The following is a 22,236-nucleotide window of genomic DNA, read 5'->3' as shown; positions in this document are numbered from 1 at the left end:
AAGAGCAGTTAAATGGTCATTGGATAAATATTTAGATGAAAATGGAATAGTGTAGGTTAGATTGGCTTCAGATTGGCCCTCGATATTGCGCCGACCTGTGGAACCAAAGGCCTGTATTGCGCTGTAATGTCCTATGTTGTATGAAAGCAAGGCAAAAGAGGAGAGATGCTTGAGAAAGATCAGAGTCCAAGGTTGGAAGTGGCGAATCAAAATGGCAGTTTGATTTTGTGGGCTCGCTGAAGACTGAGTTATCAGTAACAGTTGATCAGTTGACCTTAGTCTTAATGTCAAAATCTATCAGTCCCTTGCAAGCTACAAGTTCATAGATCTCTGGAGTTTTGAGCTAAGGTTGTAATTGTTGTCTGTTGTGAAATTGATTGGTTACTTAAGGGGCATGTACAGTGTACCTGTCAAGTATTTTCCTTAGTTAAAAGTGAAAGCCATAATTACTTTGTGTATTTTGATGTATATGTTGCTTACAAAAGTAGTTTTTAGTCCACAAGACAATAAGACCTTAAGATATAGGAGCAGAATTAGGCCATTCAGCTGACTGAGTGCTCTCCCATTCAACCATGGCTCTATGTTCCTAACCCCATTTTCCTGCCTTCTCCCTTTGATCCCCTTACTAATCAAGAATCCATCTATCTCTATCTTAAATGCACTCAATGACTTGGCCTTCACAGCTTTCTGTGATAATGAGTTCCACAGATGCACCTCCCTATTTTATTTCTTTCAGATCATCCCTTCACATTGAATCTGTCCTAGTCTCTCCTCCTAGTGAAAATATCTTCTCCATGTCCACTGTATCTAGGTCTCTTAGTATTCTGTAAGTTTCAATGAGTTTCTCCGCTCATCCTTCTAAACTCTTAAGGACAGACAGAATCCTCATTCGCTCCTAATATGACATGTCCTTCATTCCTGGGATCATTCTTGCAAACTTCCTCTGGACCTCCTCCAAAGCCAGCATAACCTCCTTTAGATATGGCCCCAAAACTGCTCTCAATATTCCAAATGAGGTCTGATCAGACCCTAGTCTTCACATCCCTGCTCTTGTATTCTCACTCTCTTGAAGTGAATTCTAACATTGCATTTGCTGAATGTTAATCCTAAGAGAATCTTGAATTGCGATTCCCGAGTCCCTTTGTGCTTCAGATTTCCAAAGCCTTGTCCTTTTAGAAGAGTCTGTGCCTCTATTCTTCCTATCAAACTGCATAACCTCACTCCCTTATATTCCATCTGCCACTTCTTTGCTCCTTCTCCTAGCCTTCTGCAGCCTCAACATATCTGTACCTGTACCTATCTTTGTGTCATCTGCCAACTTGGCAATAATGCTCCCAGTTCTTTCATCCAGGTCATTAATGCAGAATGTGAATAGTTGTGGTCCCAATGCTGGACCCCACAGAACTCCACTAGTCACCAGCTACTGTCCTGAAAAAGACCTCTTTCTTCCCACTGATTGCCTTTTGCCATCCTGCCAATCTTACATCCATGCCAATACCTTGCCCTTAACACCATGGGCTCTTACCTTATTTAGCAGTCTCTTGTCTGGCCTCTTGAAATCCAAATAAATCACATTCACTGACTCTCCTGTCTAATTTGTTTATTACCTCTTCAAAGAATTGTAACAGATTTGTTAGGCATTATCCCCCCCCCCCCTTGACAAAGCTGTTTTACCATGCACATTCAAATACTCTGCAGTTCCATCCTTCAGTCAAGTGCTTTTAGTCCATTTCTTACAGTAAGAATCTTTGTGGTAAGATCATATCTTTTCAACAGTCATCTGCAAGTTTGAATGTTGAAAGTTATTAATCTGATACAAGGCTAATGACAATGACAGTGTCTTTTCATTTTTAAGTATCAAATAAAATTAATAATCAACAAACATTAACAAAAAGGGCTTGAACGTGTAAATATTACCATTGGCTTGGACTACAAGTGAAACATGAGGGTTAGAATGTGTACAATACACCTCACATCTAGCTTTCTTGTCTTAATTTCTACAGTTTTGTTCAAAACAATATCTTCACACATAATATTTTAAAACATAGTGAAAAGAATTTTATGTTTGTTATAAAGCATTCCAAAATGCCTCTCTTCTAGAACCACCAGTAATTTTTTTTTTCTTTTTGTGAAATGGTCAGATAACTAGTGAATTGCATCATTCGATCTTGGAGTTTTATTAATATTGTGTGACACTATGAAGTAAAGTTTTTTTTTGCTTTGTGGTGAGTGAGCATTATCCCAAAGAATGATTTTCTCATTCAGTGGGCACACTATTCAAATACCTCTTGTATTTGACACATACAATTCAATAGCTGTTGTTTCCAGAAGGATCAGTATTTCTTTAAGTCAAGTAGGAAACTATATTAAGGAAATAGGAAATTATTTTAAGGAAACTATATTTTCTCAGCTTAGGAGGGGCAACATTTCCTTTTAACGTATTGAATATTTTATAAAGCCACTGCACTCTATGACAATTGGGGAAAAATGAAAGTATCAGTACTAAGAATAACTAATTTTCTGCTTCTCCATTACATAAGAGAATTAAAGAACACAATTCTTCTCGTTTTAACTTTTTAATGTTTTGTTTGCCCTTAAAACATCCATGACTTAAGGTGCTTCACTGTAGTAGTTACTTCCAATATAACGAAACTCAAACTAACCTTGTCGGAGTACGTGGTAAATTCAACCAACCAACCTTGAAGCTTGATTGCTGTCTTTTCTCGATGTGACATTGTTTTTCTGTGAGAACCTAGCACAATTAACTGGGATAAGAGTAACACTCTAAATCGAATTAATGACTTAAAGTTACTCTGGACGTCTTCATGTATCAACCAAAGAATTTAAAAGCCCTTGAAGCCTGAACTCCAATCTCAGATTGCATCTGAATTTTTAATAACACCATTCTCAAATTTTGCAGTGCCACTACATAAGTCACCAATGTTAATCATGAAGATGACAGTAAATGTTTCTTTTTGGTACTAATATTGTAAGAAATGCTTACTGATTTTCAGTACTACAGATCTTACTGGGTAACGCACAAACTCAAGACACCATTCAAATCATAAACACATTTTCACTGTTTCTCTTCTGGTATAGCTCTTTAGGTGATTTCAAGCATACTTCTCTCTGGAACTTTCACTTTGAGAAAACCAGTTTTTTATGTTGGCTGATCTACGCTGCAAAGAATTTAGTCAAAAGAGAGAGACTTGCCAGATTATCCATCATCTTGAACATTTAACTTATATATAACTTGCCAGTGGCTTTTCCTATGACAAAGTTGAAACAAAAAAATTGCAACTGTATCGGCCACTTGAGATGACAGCAGCAGTCCTAGCACTGTCAACCCTGCAAAGGCCTTAGCAACATCAGGTGGATCGTGTCAAAATTGGGAAAGCTGTCAATCAGACTGGTCAAACGTTCACTCTTTCTCATGGGACCATAAAAACAGAAAACATCACTGTTCAGAGGTAATTGTATATTCATTGGATTGTCCTGCACATCCTCTAAATTGACTCAGAGTCCAACGAAGTCTTGATGTATCAAGGATGGCAAGGAAAACATCACTATCTACGACACTCCTCAGCTGATGAATCAATACCACAACTTGTTGAACATTGTGTTGAGGATGACAAGGGCACAGAATGGACTCTGGGTAGGAGTCTTTAATATGTGGTTAACCCCTTTAATGTCAAATTAACACAGCACCACTGTTAACTGAGCTGCTGGAATCTTAAAGACATAGATGTTAGACATAGTAAGTAGCAAATGGGAGAGAATTAACGAGAAAAATATATTTGATCTTGTCCTCACTAATGTACATGTTGCAGATCCATTTGTCCACGACAGCATTAGTGGGAGGGACCACTGTAATGATTGTGGATATCAAGTCCTATGTTCACATTGAGGGTGCCCTCATTCAAGTGATGTGACATGATCATTGTGATAAATGGGACAAAACTGAGCCTCTGTGAGGTACTGTGGGTGGCGTGCAGCAGCAGAGTTGTACTTGCTCCCCAATCTATAATCTCATGGCCCAAAATAACTCTGTGCTGGGAGAGCAACCCTATTTCAATGAAGAGTGCAGGAGGGCATAGCAGCAACAGCACCTGGCATACCTATAAATGAGGCACTCTATTAGTTACAGATTGCCATCCTGAAAATGCCAGCCCTTATTCCAACTTTGTCTTCTTTAATTACCCAGTCCATGTTAATATACTACCTCCAATACCATGGGTTTTTTATTAAGTAGTCTAATGTTTGGTACCTTATTAAACACCAGGAAATCTACATCCATTATATGCACTTCTTCCCCTTTTTTTATCCAGTTTGTTACCACCTCAAAGAATTCTAATAAATTTGTCAGGCATGATTTTCCTCTTCATGAGGCCATGTTGACTGTTTGATCATGTTATGCATTTCTAAATTACATCCCCCAGTAGCAGACTGGTTAAGCTAACTGGTCAATAATTATCGTTTTTTGTCGGCCTATTCTTTTTGAATAAAAGTGTTATATTGGCAGTTTTTCATTCCTCATCCACTTTTCCAGAACCTAAAAGTTCTTGGATGATGACTGCAAGTGCATCCACTATCACTATAGCTACTTCTAATATTCTAGGATGCATTACATTAGATTCAGGGGACTTCAGTCCTTAGCCCCATTTGTTTCCCTGGTTCTTTTCTTTCTGGTGACTTATTATTTATTTCCTCTTCACTCTGTGCTCCTTGATTTTTCATTATTTTTGGAGTGCTATCTGTGTCTTCTACTGTGAAAACTTGTGTGAATTATTTATTCAACGCCTATGCCATTTCCTGATTCTTCCATTATTATTTCCGATGCATTGTTCTTGGAGTGTACATTTTGGCCTTTTAAATAAGCTTTTGCTATCCATCTTGATATTACTTGCACGTTTACCCTCAAAGTTTGTTTTTTCCCTTTTTTTATCTTTTGGTTTTAAAAGAAAATCCCAATTCTCAGTTTTACCACTAATCTTTGCCACATGGTATGTTTTTATTTTAACGTTATCCTTAACTTTCTTCATTAAGCCAACCATGGTTATTCCCTTCCTAGAATTGTACTTTCTCACTTGGATTTTTTTGTTTTGACTATTTCTTAAATGTCTGCCATCATTTTTTAACTGTTGTTGGGTTGCTGAACTTCTTCCCACTGCACTTCAGCCAGCCCTGCCTCACTTCCTTTGTAACTACAATTGTGTTTAGCACAGTTGTTTCTTCTATCAATAACTTCTTCCTTTTGTTGTTTCTTACCTCCACCATAAGGATTCTACATCTTCCCATACAAGATTATTTCTTGCTATCATATTTAATTCACCCCATTACCCCATGAACTGAAACCCATTGCACTCACACCAAGTTTGGGCCAAGCATTTAAATTGACTTTTATTTACCCTATGCCAGTTTGCCTTTAGCTGAAGTAGTAATCCATAGATTATCAGGTTGGAGGTTCTGCTTTTTAATTAAGCTCCAAACAGTATAAATTCTTCCCAGAAAAACCTCTTTCTAGTCCTGTCAATGTTGTTGGTACCAATGTGATAATGAAACTGGATCCCTCCTCTTCCATTCACAAGTTCTCCTTCAGTCCTGAGGAGATATCCTTAACCCTGGAAATAGAGCGGCAACACATCATTTGGTAACTGCAGAGTTAAGTATCTATCCCCCAATTATTCTGTCCCCTACCACTCCTATATTCTTCTTTCCTTTGTTATGGACCAGGTCAGAACCCCTCAAAATATTTGAAGAAGGTAGCCTAGACCCAGATGTTTTTTCTTCTTTTAAAAGTAGATATTTCAGGTGTGACGTAGCTGGTCAACTCATTTGGTTTTAAACAAAGCAAGAATTTATTTAAACACTACAGGTTAAAAAAAACAAGCACAACAAAACAGAATTTAGCAGAACTTACCTATTGGAAAATTTAACCAAGCAGATGCAGCAACTATTACTAATTTAGTTTCCGTACAAAAACATCCCACAGAAACAGGTTCTTACAGGCAGGAGGGAACACCATCCAAAAGAGACTTCAGAAGTAGGCCAGAGGAGTTCTTTCCTGAAGCTTCCAACTCCCCTAGACTCGCTCATGTGACTGCTACAATTAAAACAAAGTAGATTAGATTAGATTACATTACAGTGTGGAAACAGGCCCTTCGGCCCAACAAGTCCACACCGACCCGCCGAAGCGAAACCCACCCATACCCCTACATTTACCCCTTACCTAACATTACGGGCAATTTAGCATGGCCAATTCACCTGACCCTGCACATCTTTTGGACTGTGGGAGGAAACCGGAGCACCCGGAGGAAACCCATGCAGACACGGGGAGAACGTGCAAACTCCACACAGCCAGTCGCCTGAGGCAGGAATTGAACCCGGGTCTCAGGCGCTGTGAGGCAGCAGTGCTAACCACTGTGCCACCGTGCCGCCCACAGTAGAGAAACCCTGAACTGGGAGAACTGGCCACTCTCCTTTCAGCATTAAGCTAGACACTTCTGTACCTCTACCTTTACGGCCTCTCTGCAAAAGAAGACCCACAAACACAATAGCCTTTTTAAAGTGACAGAATTGTCAGCTTACCCCTCCATCCCCCAACTTGAATATCTCCCTGTACCATGGAGCTTTGGTCAGTGTGCTGATCTCCCTGAAGTCCTAAATCTCATACACAGAGCTTGCAAAAATCCCATAATTGTTGGACAATTGCAAAGGCTGATGCTCCTCAAATTAGAACTCCCCACCCCCACCCCCAACCAGGTTCCTATACCTGCCTCACACCATCCTGTCCTCAATTGCAGGCCAAATTTGAAATACGGAGGAACCTCAATTATTTGGCATTTGATTATCCGGCAAGATAGCAATGTCCAAATGCTCGACTAAACTGTTATCCAGCATTCGATTATCCGGAATTCAATTAACAGAGTGAAATACTCCTAGCCCGTGTCCTTCAGATAATTGAGGTTCCTCTGTACCTAATCTGAATAGAGTAGGCCATTCTGCCCTTCGAGCCTGCACCACCATTCAATATGATCATGGCTGATCATCCTTAATCAGTACCCTGTTCCTGCCTTATCTCCATAACCCTTGATTCCACTGTCCTTGAGAGCTCCATCCAACTCTTTCTTAAACGAATCCAGAGACTGGGTCTCCACTGCCTTCTGGGGCAAAGCATTCCACACACCCACCACTCTCTCGGTGAAGAAGTTTCTCCTCATCTCTGTCCTAAATGGCCTAGTCCTTATTTTTAAGCTGTGTACTCTGGTTTGGGACTCGCCCATCAGTGGAAACATGTTTCCTGCCTCCAGAGTATCCAATCCTTTAATAATCTTATACGTCTCAATCAGATCCCCTCTCAGTCTTCTAAACTCAAGGGTATACAAGCCCAGTCGCTCCAGTCTTGCAGCGAATGAAGAGTCATGAGGTCAGAGATGTTCACTGAACTGGACCAGCTGTATGAGGATTGTGGCTTCAAGAGCAGGTCAGAGGCTAGGAATTCTGTAGGATTAACTTAGCAACTAACTCCATTGCTTGAGCATCATTTACAAGGCACAAGTTAGGAGTGGGATGGAATACTCTCTACTTGCCTGATAGGTACAGCTCTAATAACACTGAAGAAACTCAACATAATCTAGAACACTGCTTGAGGAGTAAACTATCCATCACATTTCACATTCACTTCATTCGCCACCAGAACACAGTGATAGCAATTTCCAAACTCTCAACTTCTATCTCCTAAAAGGACGAGCAACAGCTGAATGGGAACATCACCACCACGGTCTGCATGTTTCCCTTCAAGCTGTATACCACTCTGACTTGGCACTGTATGCCTGTGCTGAAAATGTGTTGCTGGAACAGCAGGTCAGGCAGCATCCAGGGAACAGGAGAATCGACGTTTCGGGCATAAGCCCTTCTTCAGAACTATATGCCCTGTCCCTTACTGTCACTGGGTCAGAATCCTGGAGCAACCTCCCTCACCATTCTGTTTGTGTACCTATACTAAATGATGTGGAGGTACTGGTGTTAGACTGGGATCAATAAAGTCAGAAATCACATGACACCAGATTTTCTAATCAGTTTATTTGAAATCACAAGCTTTTGAAGCATTGCTCCTTTGTCAGTTGAAGTGGAGGGAATTCTGTGCCAGCAAGTTTCTCTCCAGTTCACCTGACAAAGGAGCAGTACTCCGAAAGTTTGTGATTTCAAATAAACCTTATTTTGTGTGACTTCTGACTTTATACTAAGTGGGCTGCAGTGGTTCAATTAAACAGCTCATGCCAATTTTCTCAAGGGCAGTTAGAATGGGTAGAAATACTAGCTGAGCCTGTGATTTTAAAAGATAAATTTCATCCCTGCTTTCACTTTTTGCAGATGGTCCTGTGCATCATGGTTGCTCAGTCTGATACCATCTGGTCCTAATCTATTGTAGTGAGTTTCTCAGGAGTGCCATTACAGTATACATGAGTTTGAGAAGTGCAGGGTGCCTCATTGCTTTCTGTAGTGACTCAGTGTCACAAAGTTTGTAATCAATCCATTGAATTGCTATTCAAGCTTAATAGTTTATAATGTTGAATAACCATTGTCTTACCATTACCCCTATTACCTTACCTGGATTTTTATTCCTTATGGCCCTTTCTTCTCTACTCCATCATATCCCCAGAATTAAAGCCAATCTTGGATGATGTTATCTGATGCCTTAGACCTTATACATAAAGTATTCAAATTGCTGAAAAAGATTGAATTAATCATACTTCCCTCTAGGGCAAGAGGACTGTCACCTAGCACACAAGGTAATTTAAGATTTCTCCCATTGACCATTTGATTGGGTCTATGTCCTCCAGTCCTCTTTCGTATGAACTGTCCAGGCCAGGGCAGTTGCCAGCTATTGCACTTAAAACTTTAACTCTGTTGCTCTCTCTCCACAGATGTTTCCAGATGCCTGAGTTTCTCCAGCACTTTGTTTTTATTTCATTTCTATATGACTTCATCTCCTATCACTGTTTGGTCCTCATCATGATGTCTGATACTTCCTAAATATTTAACATTATTTACTAATCATTTTCAGCCTTGTATACACCTCATGAATTACACATTTATCATGATTTCTCATCTTTGACAAGAAAGATGAACCAATTCTCTGTCCCAGTTTAAGACAATTTGCTTTTTATTCACCCTGATCTCTATAATCTGATGCTGACATTGATTAGAAGCTTTATTGGATTCCTTTAATCAAACCTTTCTCGATCAGATAAACGGCACAGAATAATAGAAGTGTTATGTAGATCCACCAAATTTCCAAGTGCAATTGCCTTATGCATAGTTTCCAATTCAATTTGTCTTTTTTTTTATAGGGCGCCTACTTAATGGCAAAGGTATACCATGGGAGATTAAATCAAGCCAAATAAATTAGCTTGCAATTTTGCATGAAATCACCACTCTTTTTATTTACCTCCATGTGTTACCATCCCTCAAACTAAAACAAATTGGATCTTCATGCTCTCCTAATCTAAAGTTGATCCTCAATATTGGAATGAATCAAAATAGCAGTTTAGCCAATCTTTTCAACATGCCTTTGAGGTGCAACCACTATCTAACACCATATGATTAAATAAATTTGTAACTTGTACAGCTTCTTGTGATCAACTCAAATCTTTTAGACTAATGATAATTATCATCTTCAGCCTCCAAATTCTCTGAAGAGAGAAACAAGAGTTAATGTTTCGAGTCTGATATGACTTCAGAACAGAACAAGGAGTTCTGATGAAGAGTCGTATTGGACTCCATGTTAACTCTGTATCTCTCTCCATAGATGCTTTGGACCTACTAAGTTTCTCCCACACTTTGTTTTTATTTCAGATTTCCAGCATTCACGTATTTTGCTTTTATGCAAATCACTTTGAGAATCAAACTCATGGTTTGTTGTGTACATGATGTTTTGAGTCAGATCTGAAACACCTTGTTAATATTCCTGGGGAATTTCTGGGATTCATTTTCCTACTAATGCTGGGCTGGTTAGTTCAGTTGGCTGGATGGCGAGTTTGTGATGCAGAGTGACAACGGCAGAATGGATTAATTCCCACACCAGCTGAGGTTACCATGAAGGATTCTCCTTCTTAACTTCTTCCCTCGCCTGAGGTGTGGTGACCCTTAGGCTAAACCACCACCGGCTAATGAGAGAGCAGCTCTGTGGTCTGGTTAAGACAATGGTAACTACGTTTTACTCCAATTGTGTCATCTGCTGTAGAGTCCAGCTTTGCTAAGAGTAGCCTAATTTTCATTCCTTCAGTGTTCCTTAATACTTGTGCCTACATCCAAAATATGAATGACCTCCAACTACCCAATCACTGAGTCCTCCATTGTATGTGACACTGCAGAATGTTTCATTTATGCTATCAAGGCTGTTAAAAATGATTACTTCACCTAATTATTTTTGCTTTCGTGCAATTGCAACTGTTCAATTATGTACAGTTTTGTACATATATTTCTTCTTTGAATGAATGCCCATCTTTCAAAATCTTTCAAGTCTGACCTATCTAATATGTATCCAAAAGATCATCTTTTTCATAAATTTCATTCACAAAACTGAATAGACCTCAGTATTCAACTGATAGGCTTCTAACACCTAAAATATTTTGCTTTTGATTTTATTTTTGTGAGCAGTTCAAGACTGCAACAGTGCAGTTAGAGATGGGCAACAAATACTGTCCATTATGTTTAAGAATAATTTAAAAAAGCAAGTGAAAATGCCAGAGCCATACCTTCTTTCCACTGTTAATTCATCTTTATATCCATTTTTTTTCAATGGTCTTAAGGTTTTATAGTCATGAGTATGTAAGTGGTTAATCCTTTTCTGACAATTTATATTTGTCTTGACATTCTTCAAAAAAGACAATCAGCCAGAAATCTGTTGCCTTAAAAATAATCTTATTAATTTGTAGTTGTTTATAAGTTAACCACAGAATCCCACTTGCACTAAATTCCCAACTTTTGCCAAAGCAGTTTACTAAGACTGATGGAAATCTGAAGTAAGCGTTTTCCAATTACTGGAAAAAGTTAGGCAGGTCAGCCCCAGTGGAGTAAAACAGAGTTAAGAGTCCAATGACCCAACATTTGCTCTGTTTCTTTACTTGGATGCTATTTGACCTAATGAGATTTGTCAATCTTTTTCATTGTATCCTAACTTTCACAGACTCTGATTTGCTCTACTCTGTATACATTTTATGCCAGGTTTTGTGACATTAGTGTTTTTATTTCTAGACTTTGTATATATTTATTCACAGATAAGGTCACAGGATGCCAATGAAGGTATTCAGCAGGTTGATGAGCTGGTCCTTACACAGAACATTGAGCATCATGCTAAACAGAAGGAGTGGAAAAGAGCAGAGATATTACCCAATGTTACAGAACTGAAACAGCAGTCTTCGTCACTAGGTAAGAAGAATTCCATGTCAATACAGTAAGTCAAAATTGCTCTGTTTTAAATTGTATTGATTTAATGTTGCATTTTTAATTGGGCCAGTATCGGCGTTTAACATTGAGGTTTCACGTTAATATTGTTTCATGCCAGGTCTGGCTTGGGATCATATGTCTTGGCTAACCCTATTTTTGGATGGCTGTTCCTTCTCCCTAAAGGCCTTTCCCACTCATCAACCTTCCTGCTGTAAGCCCACCCTGTCACTGCTGATCCTCCTGCTCACTGACCTGTTCTGGACCTCCCATGCCAGATCCTCCTGCTTAACTCACTCATGCTCACCGCCTCTAGCTTGTAGCTTGCCTCTGTAACACTGCAGTCTGAAACAGCTTTCACTGTGTAGATTGGGAGTGGGAGAGGCAGTGATTAAGAGGTAAGCAGGAAGAGTTAACATTTATTTTAAATTAAAAGTTTTTTTCCTTAAAGTCACTTAGAAAGTTATAGTATTTAAATTGCAGGGTACAATGTTTTGTTTATTTCTGACAGGCAGCTATAGAACCTATCTAAAACTTTTATATTGCTTGTAAGGGGAAGATTTGTTTCATTTAAAGTTGCTCATTTTATAAAGTAACTACTTACATTAGTGAGGAAACGCTATATTTCCTGTAATTCTTCTTACTGTTTAACAGGCTACAAATTCAGCATTCCTATCATGCCCATGTCTGCTTATATATTAAAAGTTCATGATTTTGAGTAGCCTGCTTACTTCAATCCATGTGAAATTTCAGCTTGTTGCATGGTGCACATACATGTTTTAGGGAGCATTGTTTTGCTCCCACTCTACCTCTCCTCAAAGTTCCTATTCTACCTCCTTCATTCACTGGCTCCAACCTACCATCCAACATAAGGTCAGCAGTAAGGTAACTGAAGTTTACACAGTTCCAACCAACATTCACTCTAAGTTGTATGGCTGTGCAGGCATTGGGAAGCTACTGTTTAGGTTCTATCTTTGCAGCAAATGTCTGTCCTCCTTATTTTTCATATCAAATGTAACGTGTTATTGTGGATAAACATAATTTATATAGTGCATTAAACAAGGCCCCAAAGTGTTTTCACCAAAAAATCAAAACATGATACCTCATTTAGTCCTCAGTTAGTCTGACCTCCGTGGAGGGAAAGATGCTGGAGTCAATTATAAAGGATGAAATTACGACACATCTGCATAGTAGTAACAGGATAGGTCAGAGTCAGCATGGATTTATGAAGGGGAAATCATGCTTGACAAATCTTCTGGAATTTTTTGAGGATGTAACTCTGAAGGTGGATAAGGGAGATCCAGTGTATGTAGTGTACCTGGACTTTCAGAAAGCCTTTGATAAAGTCCCACATAGGAGGTTAGTGAGCAAAATTAGGGCGCATGGTATTGGGGGCAAGGTACTAACTTGATTGAAAATTGGTTGGCTGACAGGAAACAAAGAGTAGTGATAAACGGCTCCCTTTCGGAATGGCAGGCGGTGACCAGTGGGGTACAGCAGGGATCAGTGCTGGGACCGCAGCTTTTTATAATATATATTTATGTTATAGAAGATGGTATTAATAATAACATTAGCAAATTTGCTGATGATACAAAGCTGGGTGGCAGGGTGAAATGTGAGGAGGATGTTAGGAGATTATAGAGTGACCTGGACAGATTAGGTGAGTGGACAGATGCATGGCAGATGCAGTTTAATGTGGATAAATGTATGGTTATCCACTTTGGTGGCAAGAACAGGAAGGCCGATTGCTACCTAAATGGAGTCAAGTTAGGTAAAGGGGCAGTACAAAGAGATCTGGGTGTTCTTGTGCACCAGTCAACAAAGGCAAGCATGCAGGTACAGAAGATAGTGAAGAAAGCTAATAGCCTGCTGGCCTTCATAACAAGAGGGATTGAGTATAGAAGCAAAGAGGTTCTTCTGCAGCTGTACAGGGCCCTGGTGAGACCGCACTTGGAATATTGTGTGCAGTTCTGGTCTCCAAATTTGAGGAAAGACTTTCTGGCTATTGAGGGAGTGCAGCGTAGGTTCACGAGGTCAATTCCTGGAATGGCAGGACTATCTTTATGTTGAAAGATTGGAGCGACTGGGCTTATATACCCTTGAGTTTAGAAGACTGAGAGGGGATCTGATTGAGACGTATTAGATTATTAAAGGTTTGGACACTCTGGAGGCAGGAAACATGTTTCCGCTGATGGGTGAGTCCCAAACCAGAGTACACAGCTTAAAAATAAGGGGTAGGCCATTTAGGACAGAGATGAGGAGAAACTTCTTCACCCAGAAAGTGGTGGGTGTGTGGAATGCTCTGCCCCAGAAGTCAGTGGAGGCCCAGTCTCTGGATTCGTTTAAGAAAGAGTTGGATAGAGCTCTCAAGGATAGTGGAATCAAGGGTTATGGAGATAAGGCAGGAACAGGATACTGATTGAGGATGATCAGCCATGATCATAATGAATGGTGGTGCAGGCTCGAAGGGCAGAATGGTCTACTCCTGCACCTATTGTCTATTGTCTATTTCATATAGAAATAATGATAATGTGATCGAAAGCTTGGTCAAGGAAGTAGATTTTATGGAGTATTGAGAGGAGAAAAGTGAGGTAGAGTTCCAGAAAGAGATGTAGGCAGCATATTCCAGAGCCTATGGTAAGGCAACCACATCAATGATGGAGCAACTTTAAGCTAAAATGCTGAGAGGTACGAAGTAGAGGAGTAGGCCTGAAGGAGATTGAAGGGATAGAATGTGTGGTCACAGAGGGATTTGAAAATAAGGATGAGAATTTTAAAATTCAGGCTTTGCTTGATTGACTGATATAGGTCATTGAACCTAGGGAGATCAATGAACAGAATTTGCTCTGGGTTTTGGCAGATGTTTGGATTACCTTATATATACAAAGGATAGAAAGTGGGAGAGCAGCATGAGGGTGCTGGAAGTATCAGTGGTGTGAATGAAGGTTTAAGCAAAGATGAATAATATCTGGCCAAAGTTGGACGATGTTAAGGAGATGCAAATCGTTGCTCTTTATGATGGTAGCTATTTCAGTCAAATATGACACCAAAGCTGGAAGCAGACTGGTTTAATATCAGACTGTTAGGTGGAATTAGAAGTGAGGGAAAGGGTCCTATAATTAGAAGTAAAAGTATCCATCAGTATTCCTATAGTTTGATTGTAGTAAATTCCTGCTTATCCAATGCTGGGTGTTGAGTTAGCAGTTTGGTAATTTAGCACGATGGGGGAGTTGTGAGACGTCATCGTGAGGTTGAGGTCAGTGTCATTAGTGTACATGTAAAATCTAACATTATTTCAAACAATATCACTGAGGAACAACATCAGTGGGGAGATGAGACTTTGGAGGTGAGCAAGTCAAATCCATCATCTTAAGAGGTAACAGACTGGGAATAGTCTAAATAAATCATTTTAAGTGATATTGTGGATATGATTCAATTGATAACAAGAAAGAATCTGACAATCCCTTCTTGACATTCAGTGGCATTACCATTGTTGAATCTCCCACTCTCAACATCAAGAGGTTACCATTGACTAAAAATCAAACTGAATCAGCCATATGAATACTGTGGCTACAAGAGCAGGTCAGAGATGAGAAATTTCGCAGTGAGTAATTCATCTAATACCCAAAGCCAGTCCAACATTGACAAGGCACAAATCAGGACTATGATGGAATGCTGTCCATATTAAACCAACTTAACTTGATTGGCACCCCAGTCACCACCTTCAACACTCCACTCTCTTCATCACCAACATACAGTGGCAGTAGTATTTAAGATCTGCAAGATGCTTTGCAGCAATCTGTCAAGCCTTCTTTAACAGCACCATTCAAACCTATGATTGCAACCACCTTTAAAGGACAAGGACAACATTAGGTGGGAACACCTCGCCTGGTAAATTGCCTTCCAAACCACACACCATCCTGCCATGCAGCTATATTGCTGTTGTTTCACTATTGAGAGTTCAAAATTGTGAAACCTCATAATAGCTCTATAGAAATCTTTACACTACAAGGTCTGCGGCAGTTCAGGAAGACAGCTCAACACCACGTTCTCAAAGGCAGCTAGCAACGCACACTGGCTTGACCTGTGACACCCACATCCCACATGTAAAAGTAACACAAAATTTAAAAACAAAACCAGATGACAGCAGTAGAAAGGGGTTTGGGAATGGTGTAGTGAGCTGTGCCAATGGCTGTAGACAGTTCGAGAAGGATAAGGAATACTTGGTAGACTGACATCCATATGTTTAATGAGGCAGCAAAAAACCCATTTATATTGGGTTTTAATGGGAGTTCACTTATTGGGGCTGTTGCGATTATTCGGAACAGCATAATTAAGTCTTGTTGGATAGGTTGAATTCTGTAGGGGATCTTTATTCTGTTCTTTGTGTTTCATTGTGTAATTTTGTGAATAAATGTTTGTTTTAAAATCTGGTAGTCAGCCTAGCTAACTTAATCCAGATAATTTTCTCTGTGCGCTTACTGAAACAAATTGCAAAGTTATAGTCTGGAGCTGCCTGCTTAAGAATGTTTTGAGTGGTCTGGCTTAGTTCATAACAAACTACTGGATCACTCAATTACCTAACTAAGCAAGTAGCTAACGTGGCCTATCTTGTTAGGTATTTATTCCATATTTAATATACAGAAACTTATCTTCTTGTACAACATAGACAGATTAAATATGAAAGTAAGTCCAGCACTGGTCTCCTGTTTAGTTTGTGGATAATACATGCTTCTCTCTTGCTCAGTTTTCTTCTGCTGTCTCTCTGGTGTGTTGCAGGTGAGGAAATCTTTTAAATCCCAGTTTTTCCAATGATTCTTTGGTAGAACCCAGTTCTCTTTGAATGTATCACCCAACATCCCATTTTCTTTCTTATTTTAAATAACCTGCTAAGATGTCTTCTAAAGTACCCTCAAGACAAGTGGAACTTGAACCCAGAACTTCTGGCCTTGAGGGAGGGATGTACCAATGTACAAAAGAACCATAACCAAGAAAGCAGCTCGTTTTTTAAATGAACCTGTTCAGATGTGTTGTAACACACACAGTCATAGTCATAGAGTCATAGAGCATGGAAACAGACCCTTTGGTCCGACCAGTCCATGCTGAACATAATCCCAAACTAAACTAGTCCCACTTGCCTGCTCCGGGCCCATATCCCTCCAAACCTTTCCTGTTCATGTCTCTGTCCAAATATCTTTTAAATGTTGTAATTGTACCTGTATCCACCACTTGCTCAGGAAGTTCATTCCACACGCGAACCGGCTTCTGTGTAAAAAATTTGCCTCATATCTTTTTTAAGTCTCTGTCCTCTCACCTTAAAAATGTGCCCCCTAGTCTTGAAATCCCCCATCCTAGTGAAAAGACAACTACCATTAACTCTATCTGTACCTCTCATTATTTTGTAAACTTCTATCAGGTTGTCTCTTAACCTCCTATGCTGTTCTGGCCCAGAGGTAGGGACACTTTTGCTATGCCACAAGATCCTCTTAAGAACCTCTTTTTTTCGTAAATAATGATTTATAGATGTTTCCTAAATAACCTGTTAAGATATGTTATTACACACCTCTAGAACAGGTGAGACCCAAACCCAGGCAATGAGCCTCATTTGTTCTGAGTCGAATCTGGAGTTGTTCTGGCTTACCATAGCATCTCTGTGGCACAGTGAGTCAACGTGTTCGGCTGTTAACTGGAAGATTGGTGGTTCGAGACCACCCAGGAACAATGCAGCTATGGGATGGTATTTGTCACTTTGAAAGCTAATTTGATACTAAACCAGAGATATAAACGGACATCGAGTTAGCACTGCCTTGAGGAATGACAGCGCTTTGGAAGAGGAAAGGAAGGTTAGAATTGAGAAAGCTGTTGAAATAACTCCATAAAGGCTGGTATCCCGTCACCAAGTCACCCTTTATTTACAGGACTCCCTGATTGGACAAGATGAACAGACCCAATCAGGGAATTCATATTTTGAGGTCCACCTGGCTGACCTCATTACAATCACTTTCCCTCCCTCCAGAGGCCAATACTTTTTTTTATTAACCCCTCCTTTTAGCACGTGGGTTACATTTTCCAATTCTGCCTCTGATACAGTTGGCATGTAACGCACAGTAGTTCACCTCTTGCGCCTGGAGCATCTCAGAAGAAATTCATTCTCCTCTTCAGCCAGCAAAGGCGAAAAGCGGTTGTGTTCATCTCCGATTCTGAAGTATCTTCAGTGCCTGATGGAGGCGGAGAACCCATGGGTTCTGGAACAGTTGGAAAGGTTATTGAGGAGCTGGACACGTTTTGCGAGTTTGAAACTTTCATATGGTCTGTCGGAACTTTACAAGTTACTGGACTTGACCTCACGTCAACCATGCTTCTTATCCATGCAAGGCCATTCCCGTGGTTCCTATGTCAAACTTCACCCTCTGAACTAAATTGCTTCTTTCGCTTAGCGAAGTCTTACACCTGGCATTGACATTCCTGATGCTGTTTCAAATCGCCCATGCCCACCCCAGTCCAGAAAGGTCAGACATGGTATGGAGTCATCCCCCACTAACTCTGCTGGAGCTATCTATGTAGTTGCACAAGGGATAGTCCTATAATCAAATAGGAATGGGACAGTTTGGTATCTAGTGAAGTTGTAGGGTATTTCTTTAACCCTGTCTTCAAAGTTTAGAGTGCTGTTTCTACCAGACCATTGAATGATGAATGTTATGGAGCTGTTCTTGTATGTTTAGATTAGATTAGATTACTTAGTGTGGAAACAGGCCCTTCGGCCCAACAGGTCCACACCGCCCCGTTGAAGCGCAACCCACCCATACCCCTAACCTAACACTACGGGCAATTTAGCATGGCCAATTCACCTGACCTGCACATCTTTGGACTGTGGGAGGAAACCGGAGCACCCGGAGGAAATCATGTTGAATATGATTCGACTTTAGGAAATATTCAGAATTCCCCGCTGGTAAAAGATGGCCCGTAATCAGTGACAAACACTTCTGGGAGTCTGTGTATTGCAAAAGTTGCACACAGTTTTTCTATTGTTGTTCCTGTGTTTGACGAATGACCTCTATCCACGTCCAGCCACTATGAGTGAGTGTCCACAATAAATAAGAACATTGAGCCTATGAAAGGGCCAGCATAACTGACATATAACCAAGTCCAGGGTTTACCCAGCCATTTCCACAAATGTGGATGAGCTGCTGGCTGTAATATTTGCCCTTGTTGACTCTGGGCACTGCCGCAACAATGTGGCTATGTTTGCATCCAATCCTGGCCACCAACATAACTTCTCACCAGCATCTTCATTTTGGAAACTACTGGATGACCCTAGTGGAGCTCAGCCAGTATGTGCCAGCCACCTTTGCTCAGGGCAATCACTCTTGCTCTTCATAATGATACGCAGGCCAGCTATGATCTTGTCTGTCCGGGTTAAAAAGATTTCAATTCTGGTTATGATGACCCTTTGGTATCCCCATCCTTGCCAGCTGCTCCAGTTTTGACAGGACTGGATCTTCCTGCATTCAAAGTCTGATATTGTCAGCTTTGACTGGTAGTGTGTCCAGAAAATTTAAAACCTCCATGGATACTTCCATGCCTGTACCACAGATGATGTATCTGCCAGTGGGGGTCAGCTCAATGCATCCACATTTGCTACTTGGCCTTCCAAACAGTGTTCCAACTTGTAATGATATGTACTTTAATATTAGAGTGCACTGCCAAATTCGGCCTGGACCTATAGTGGGCACTGTCTTGTCCACTTTAAGTAGACTGAGCAGGGATTTGTGGTGAGTTATTATTAGAAATTTGCATCTGCAAAGGTATTAGAACATAGAACATTACAGCGCAGTACAGGCCCTTCGGCTCTCGATGTTGCGCCGCCCTGTCATACTAATCTGAACCCATCCCACTTACACTATTCCATGTACTTCCATTTGCCTGTCCAATGACGACTTAAATGCACTTAAACTTGGCGAATCTACTACCGATGTAGGCAAAGTATTCCATACCCTAACTACTCTCTAAGTAAAGAAACTACCTCTGACATCATTGGTGGAACTTGCTGACTCGAAATGTGGCCGCCAAACCTTCCCTTTCTATCTGGGTGTATTTACGCTTTGCATTAGCTAAAATCCTGGATACATACGCTATTGGCTTTCCTCTCCATTACTGAGCTGAAAATGTGTTGCTGGAAAAGCACAGCAGGTCAGGCAGCATCCAAGGAGCAGGAGAATCAATGTTTCGGGCATGAGCCCTTCTTCAGGAAGGGCTCATGCCCGAAACGTCGATTCTCCTGCTCCTTGGAGGCTGCCTGACTTGCTACACATTTTCAGCTCTGATCTCCAGCATCTGCAGTCCTCACTTTCTCCTAGAAGATTTTTCCTCTCCATTAGCCAACTATGAGCTAATATTACCCTGATGCCGTACAGGGAGGCATCGCGCATCAGTACCAGATCTCGCTTGGGATCATAGTTGGGGCCAACACCTTAGAGTATGATAACAGTTTCTTTACTTCCCTGAAAGCCATGGCTTGCCTGTGTAACTATTTCCACAGCTGCCACTTTAAGAGTTGATGCAAAGGTGACAGTGTGGAGGCCAGGTTATGTATGAAGTTTCTGTAATAATACACCAGCCCAAGGAAAGACCTAAGCTCCAGTACAGACGTAGGAGCTGTGGCGCCTTTGATTGTCCTCACTTTATCTTCCTACAGGTGTAAGTCAGTTTTGTCACTCTGTAGCCCAAGTAGGACACTTGGGATCTCTGGAGCATAGTTTTTCTTTCTAAGGCATTCACCTGCCTGAGAGAAACATCTAAGGACCATGTCGAAGTTCTCTAAGTGCTTCTTAATGGTCTTCCCTATTATAGCAATTCATCTAGATTAATTGTCATCCCTGGTTGGGGGGGGAGGGGAGGTGCGATAGGCCTTGTAAAATGTTCTCTATTTCTGCTGAAAAGTTACAAAGGCTGATGATATCCCAAATGGCAGTCTCGTATATCGGTATAAACTCTTATGGGTATTAATTGTAGCATACTTTTTGAAAATCTCTTCTCACTGCAATTGCAAGTATTCATGACTCATGTCCAGCTTTGTAAGGGACAGCCCTTCTACCAGCTTTGCCTTTAAATGCGTTATATGAAGGATTCAGTATTTACCTAGCTGCAAAAAGCAGTTTGAATACAAACTAACCCATCTGGCTTCATAATCGGTATGACTGGTCCTGCCCAATTCACAAAGTGAATTGGTTTGATGATTCCTTTGCTTTCCAGACTTCCAATTTCTGCCTCTACTTTTGCCTATCAGGCAAATGCCACTGGGCAGGCCTTGCAGAATCATAGAATTGCTTCCTGGCTAACATGCAAGGTGGTCTTGGCTCCTTTTGATAGTCCCTAAACCTTCCTAAAAAACCTTAGGGTATTTAATTAGGACTTCACTCAGGCAACAATTTCGAATTGAAAACTGTTCAGCCAATCTAGGTGAATCTTTCTTAGCCAATTTTGTCCCATCAAGATTGGGCCCAAGCCTTATACTACAATCAGTGGAAACTGAGCCAACTGCTTCTCATAAGAGGCCGGAACCAAAGTTGTAACCTTAATCTATAAATGTTCCCCAGTATTGGTTGTCAGTCTAGGTGAGGTTTGTGGAAACTTAAGGGTTGAAGTTCAGAGCAAATGTTGTTGAAGACTGGTTCTGCAATCGCTGAAATGGCTACGTCGGTATTGACCTCCATTACAACCAGGTGACCATTTAACCAGATGTTTATTTTAATAGTTTATGATTTTGATGTTGTCAAGCAATTTAACTGTTCCAACCATATGTAGGTGGAATTTCGAGGTGTACACACTCCTGGATACTAGTGTATGAGTTCTGTTTGTCAGTTTTGGGCTAGTGGAACTCTGTTGTTGTTTGAGTCTGCATACCTGCAGCAACTACAATGGCTTGCTGGCTCGAATCCTGAAGAAAATTTTAACTGTTTAGCCAAGGCTTGGCTTTGTCTTGGGGTTTTGCTGTGGGCTGACCCTAGAGTCCCTCTCTTCAGGATTTATCCTGAGTGAGGCTATGTAATTGTCTTCGCTAGAATGGTGTTCCCCAAGCTCAGTTGGATTGGCGGGGATGTCCACTTCAATCGGAATACACTCCAGCTCATATGCTTCACTTGTCACGTTTTCTCATGACCAAGTCATTTGAAGTCCAGTTGGGCTTCAGCTAGGAGGCTCTCTTGCACAGTGACTTCATTGATCCCACTCTTGAGAGTTACAAGTTACCCAGGAAGGACCAAAAGAGAAAGCAAGGAAGACCCAGGAGGGGACATGAGAAGTCTTTTGCAGGTAGGTTCAAGGAAAACCCTAAAGCTTTCTATAGATATGTCAGGAATAAAAGAATCTAGATTAGAGTGGTGCTGGAAAAGCACAGCAGGTCAGGCAGCATCCGAGGGGCAGGAAAATCGACGTTTCGGGCAAAAGCCCTTCATCATTTAGTCATTTCTGATGAAGGACTTTTGCCCGAAATATCCTGCTCCTCGGATGCTGCCTGACCTGCTGTGCTTTTCCAGCACCACTTTAATCTAGACTCTGATCTCCAGCATTTGCAGTCTTCACTTGCGCCTAGGAATAAAAGAATGACGAGTAAGATTAGGGCCAGTCAAGGAAGTTGGGAAGTTGTGCACATAGTAAAAGGAGATAGGGGAAGCGCTAAATGAATATTTTTTGTCAGTATTCATACAGGAATAACACAGTGTTGTTGAGGAGAATACTGAGGCTGGACCGGATTGAGGTTCATAGGGAGGAGGTGTTAGCAATTCTGGG

The 22,236-nt window shown here is 40.7% G+C and overlaps 1 protein-coding gene across 1 annotated transcript in view; it reads left to right on the top strand.

Moving 5' to 3' along the window:
• The window catches only part of LOC122556864 (histone-lysine N-methyltransferase NSD2-like), a 278,778-nt gene that overhangs the window by 121,935 nt on the left and 134,607 nt on the right, over positions 1–22,236 (top strand). The window contains exon 6 of the mRNA XM_043704119.1: positions 11,283–11,433. Coding sequence (XP_043560054.1) covers positions 11,283–11,433 — 151 coding nt within the window. The remainder of the gene's footprint in view (positions 1–11,282; positions 11,434–22,236) is intronic.

This window comes from Chiloscyllium plagiosum, chromosome 14 (genome assembly GCF_004010195.1).
Source record: "Chiloscyllium plagiosum isolate BGI_BamShark_2017 chromosome 14, ASM401019v2, whole genome shotgun sequence".
NCBI lineage: Eukaryota > Metazoa > Chordata > Chondrichthyes > Orectolobiformes > Hemiscylliidae > Chiloscyllium > Chiloscyllium plagiosum.
Note: the sequence above shows the minus strand (reverse complement) of the source record. Positions and strands in the feature narration are given on the sequence as shown.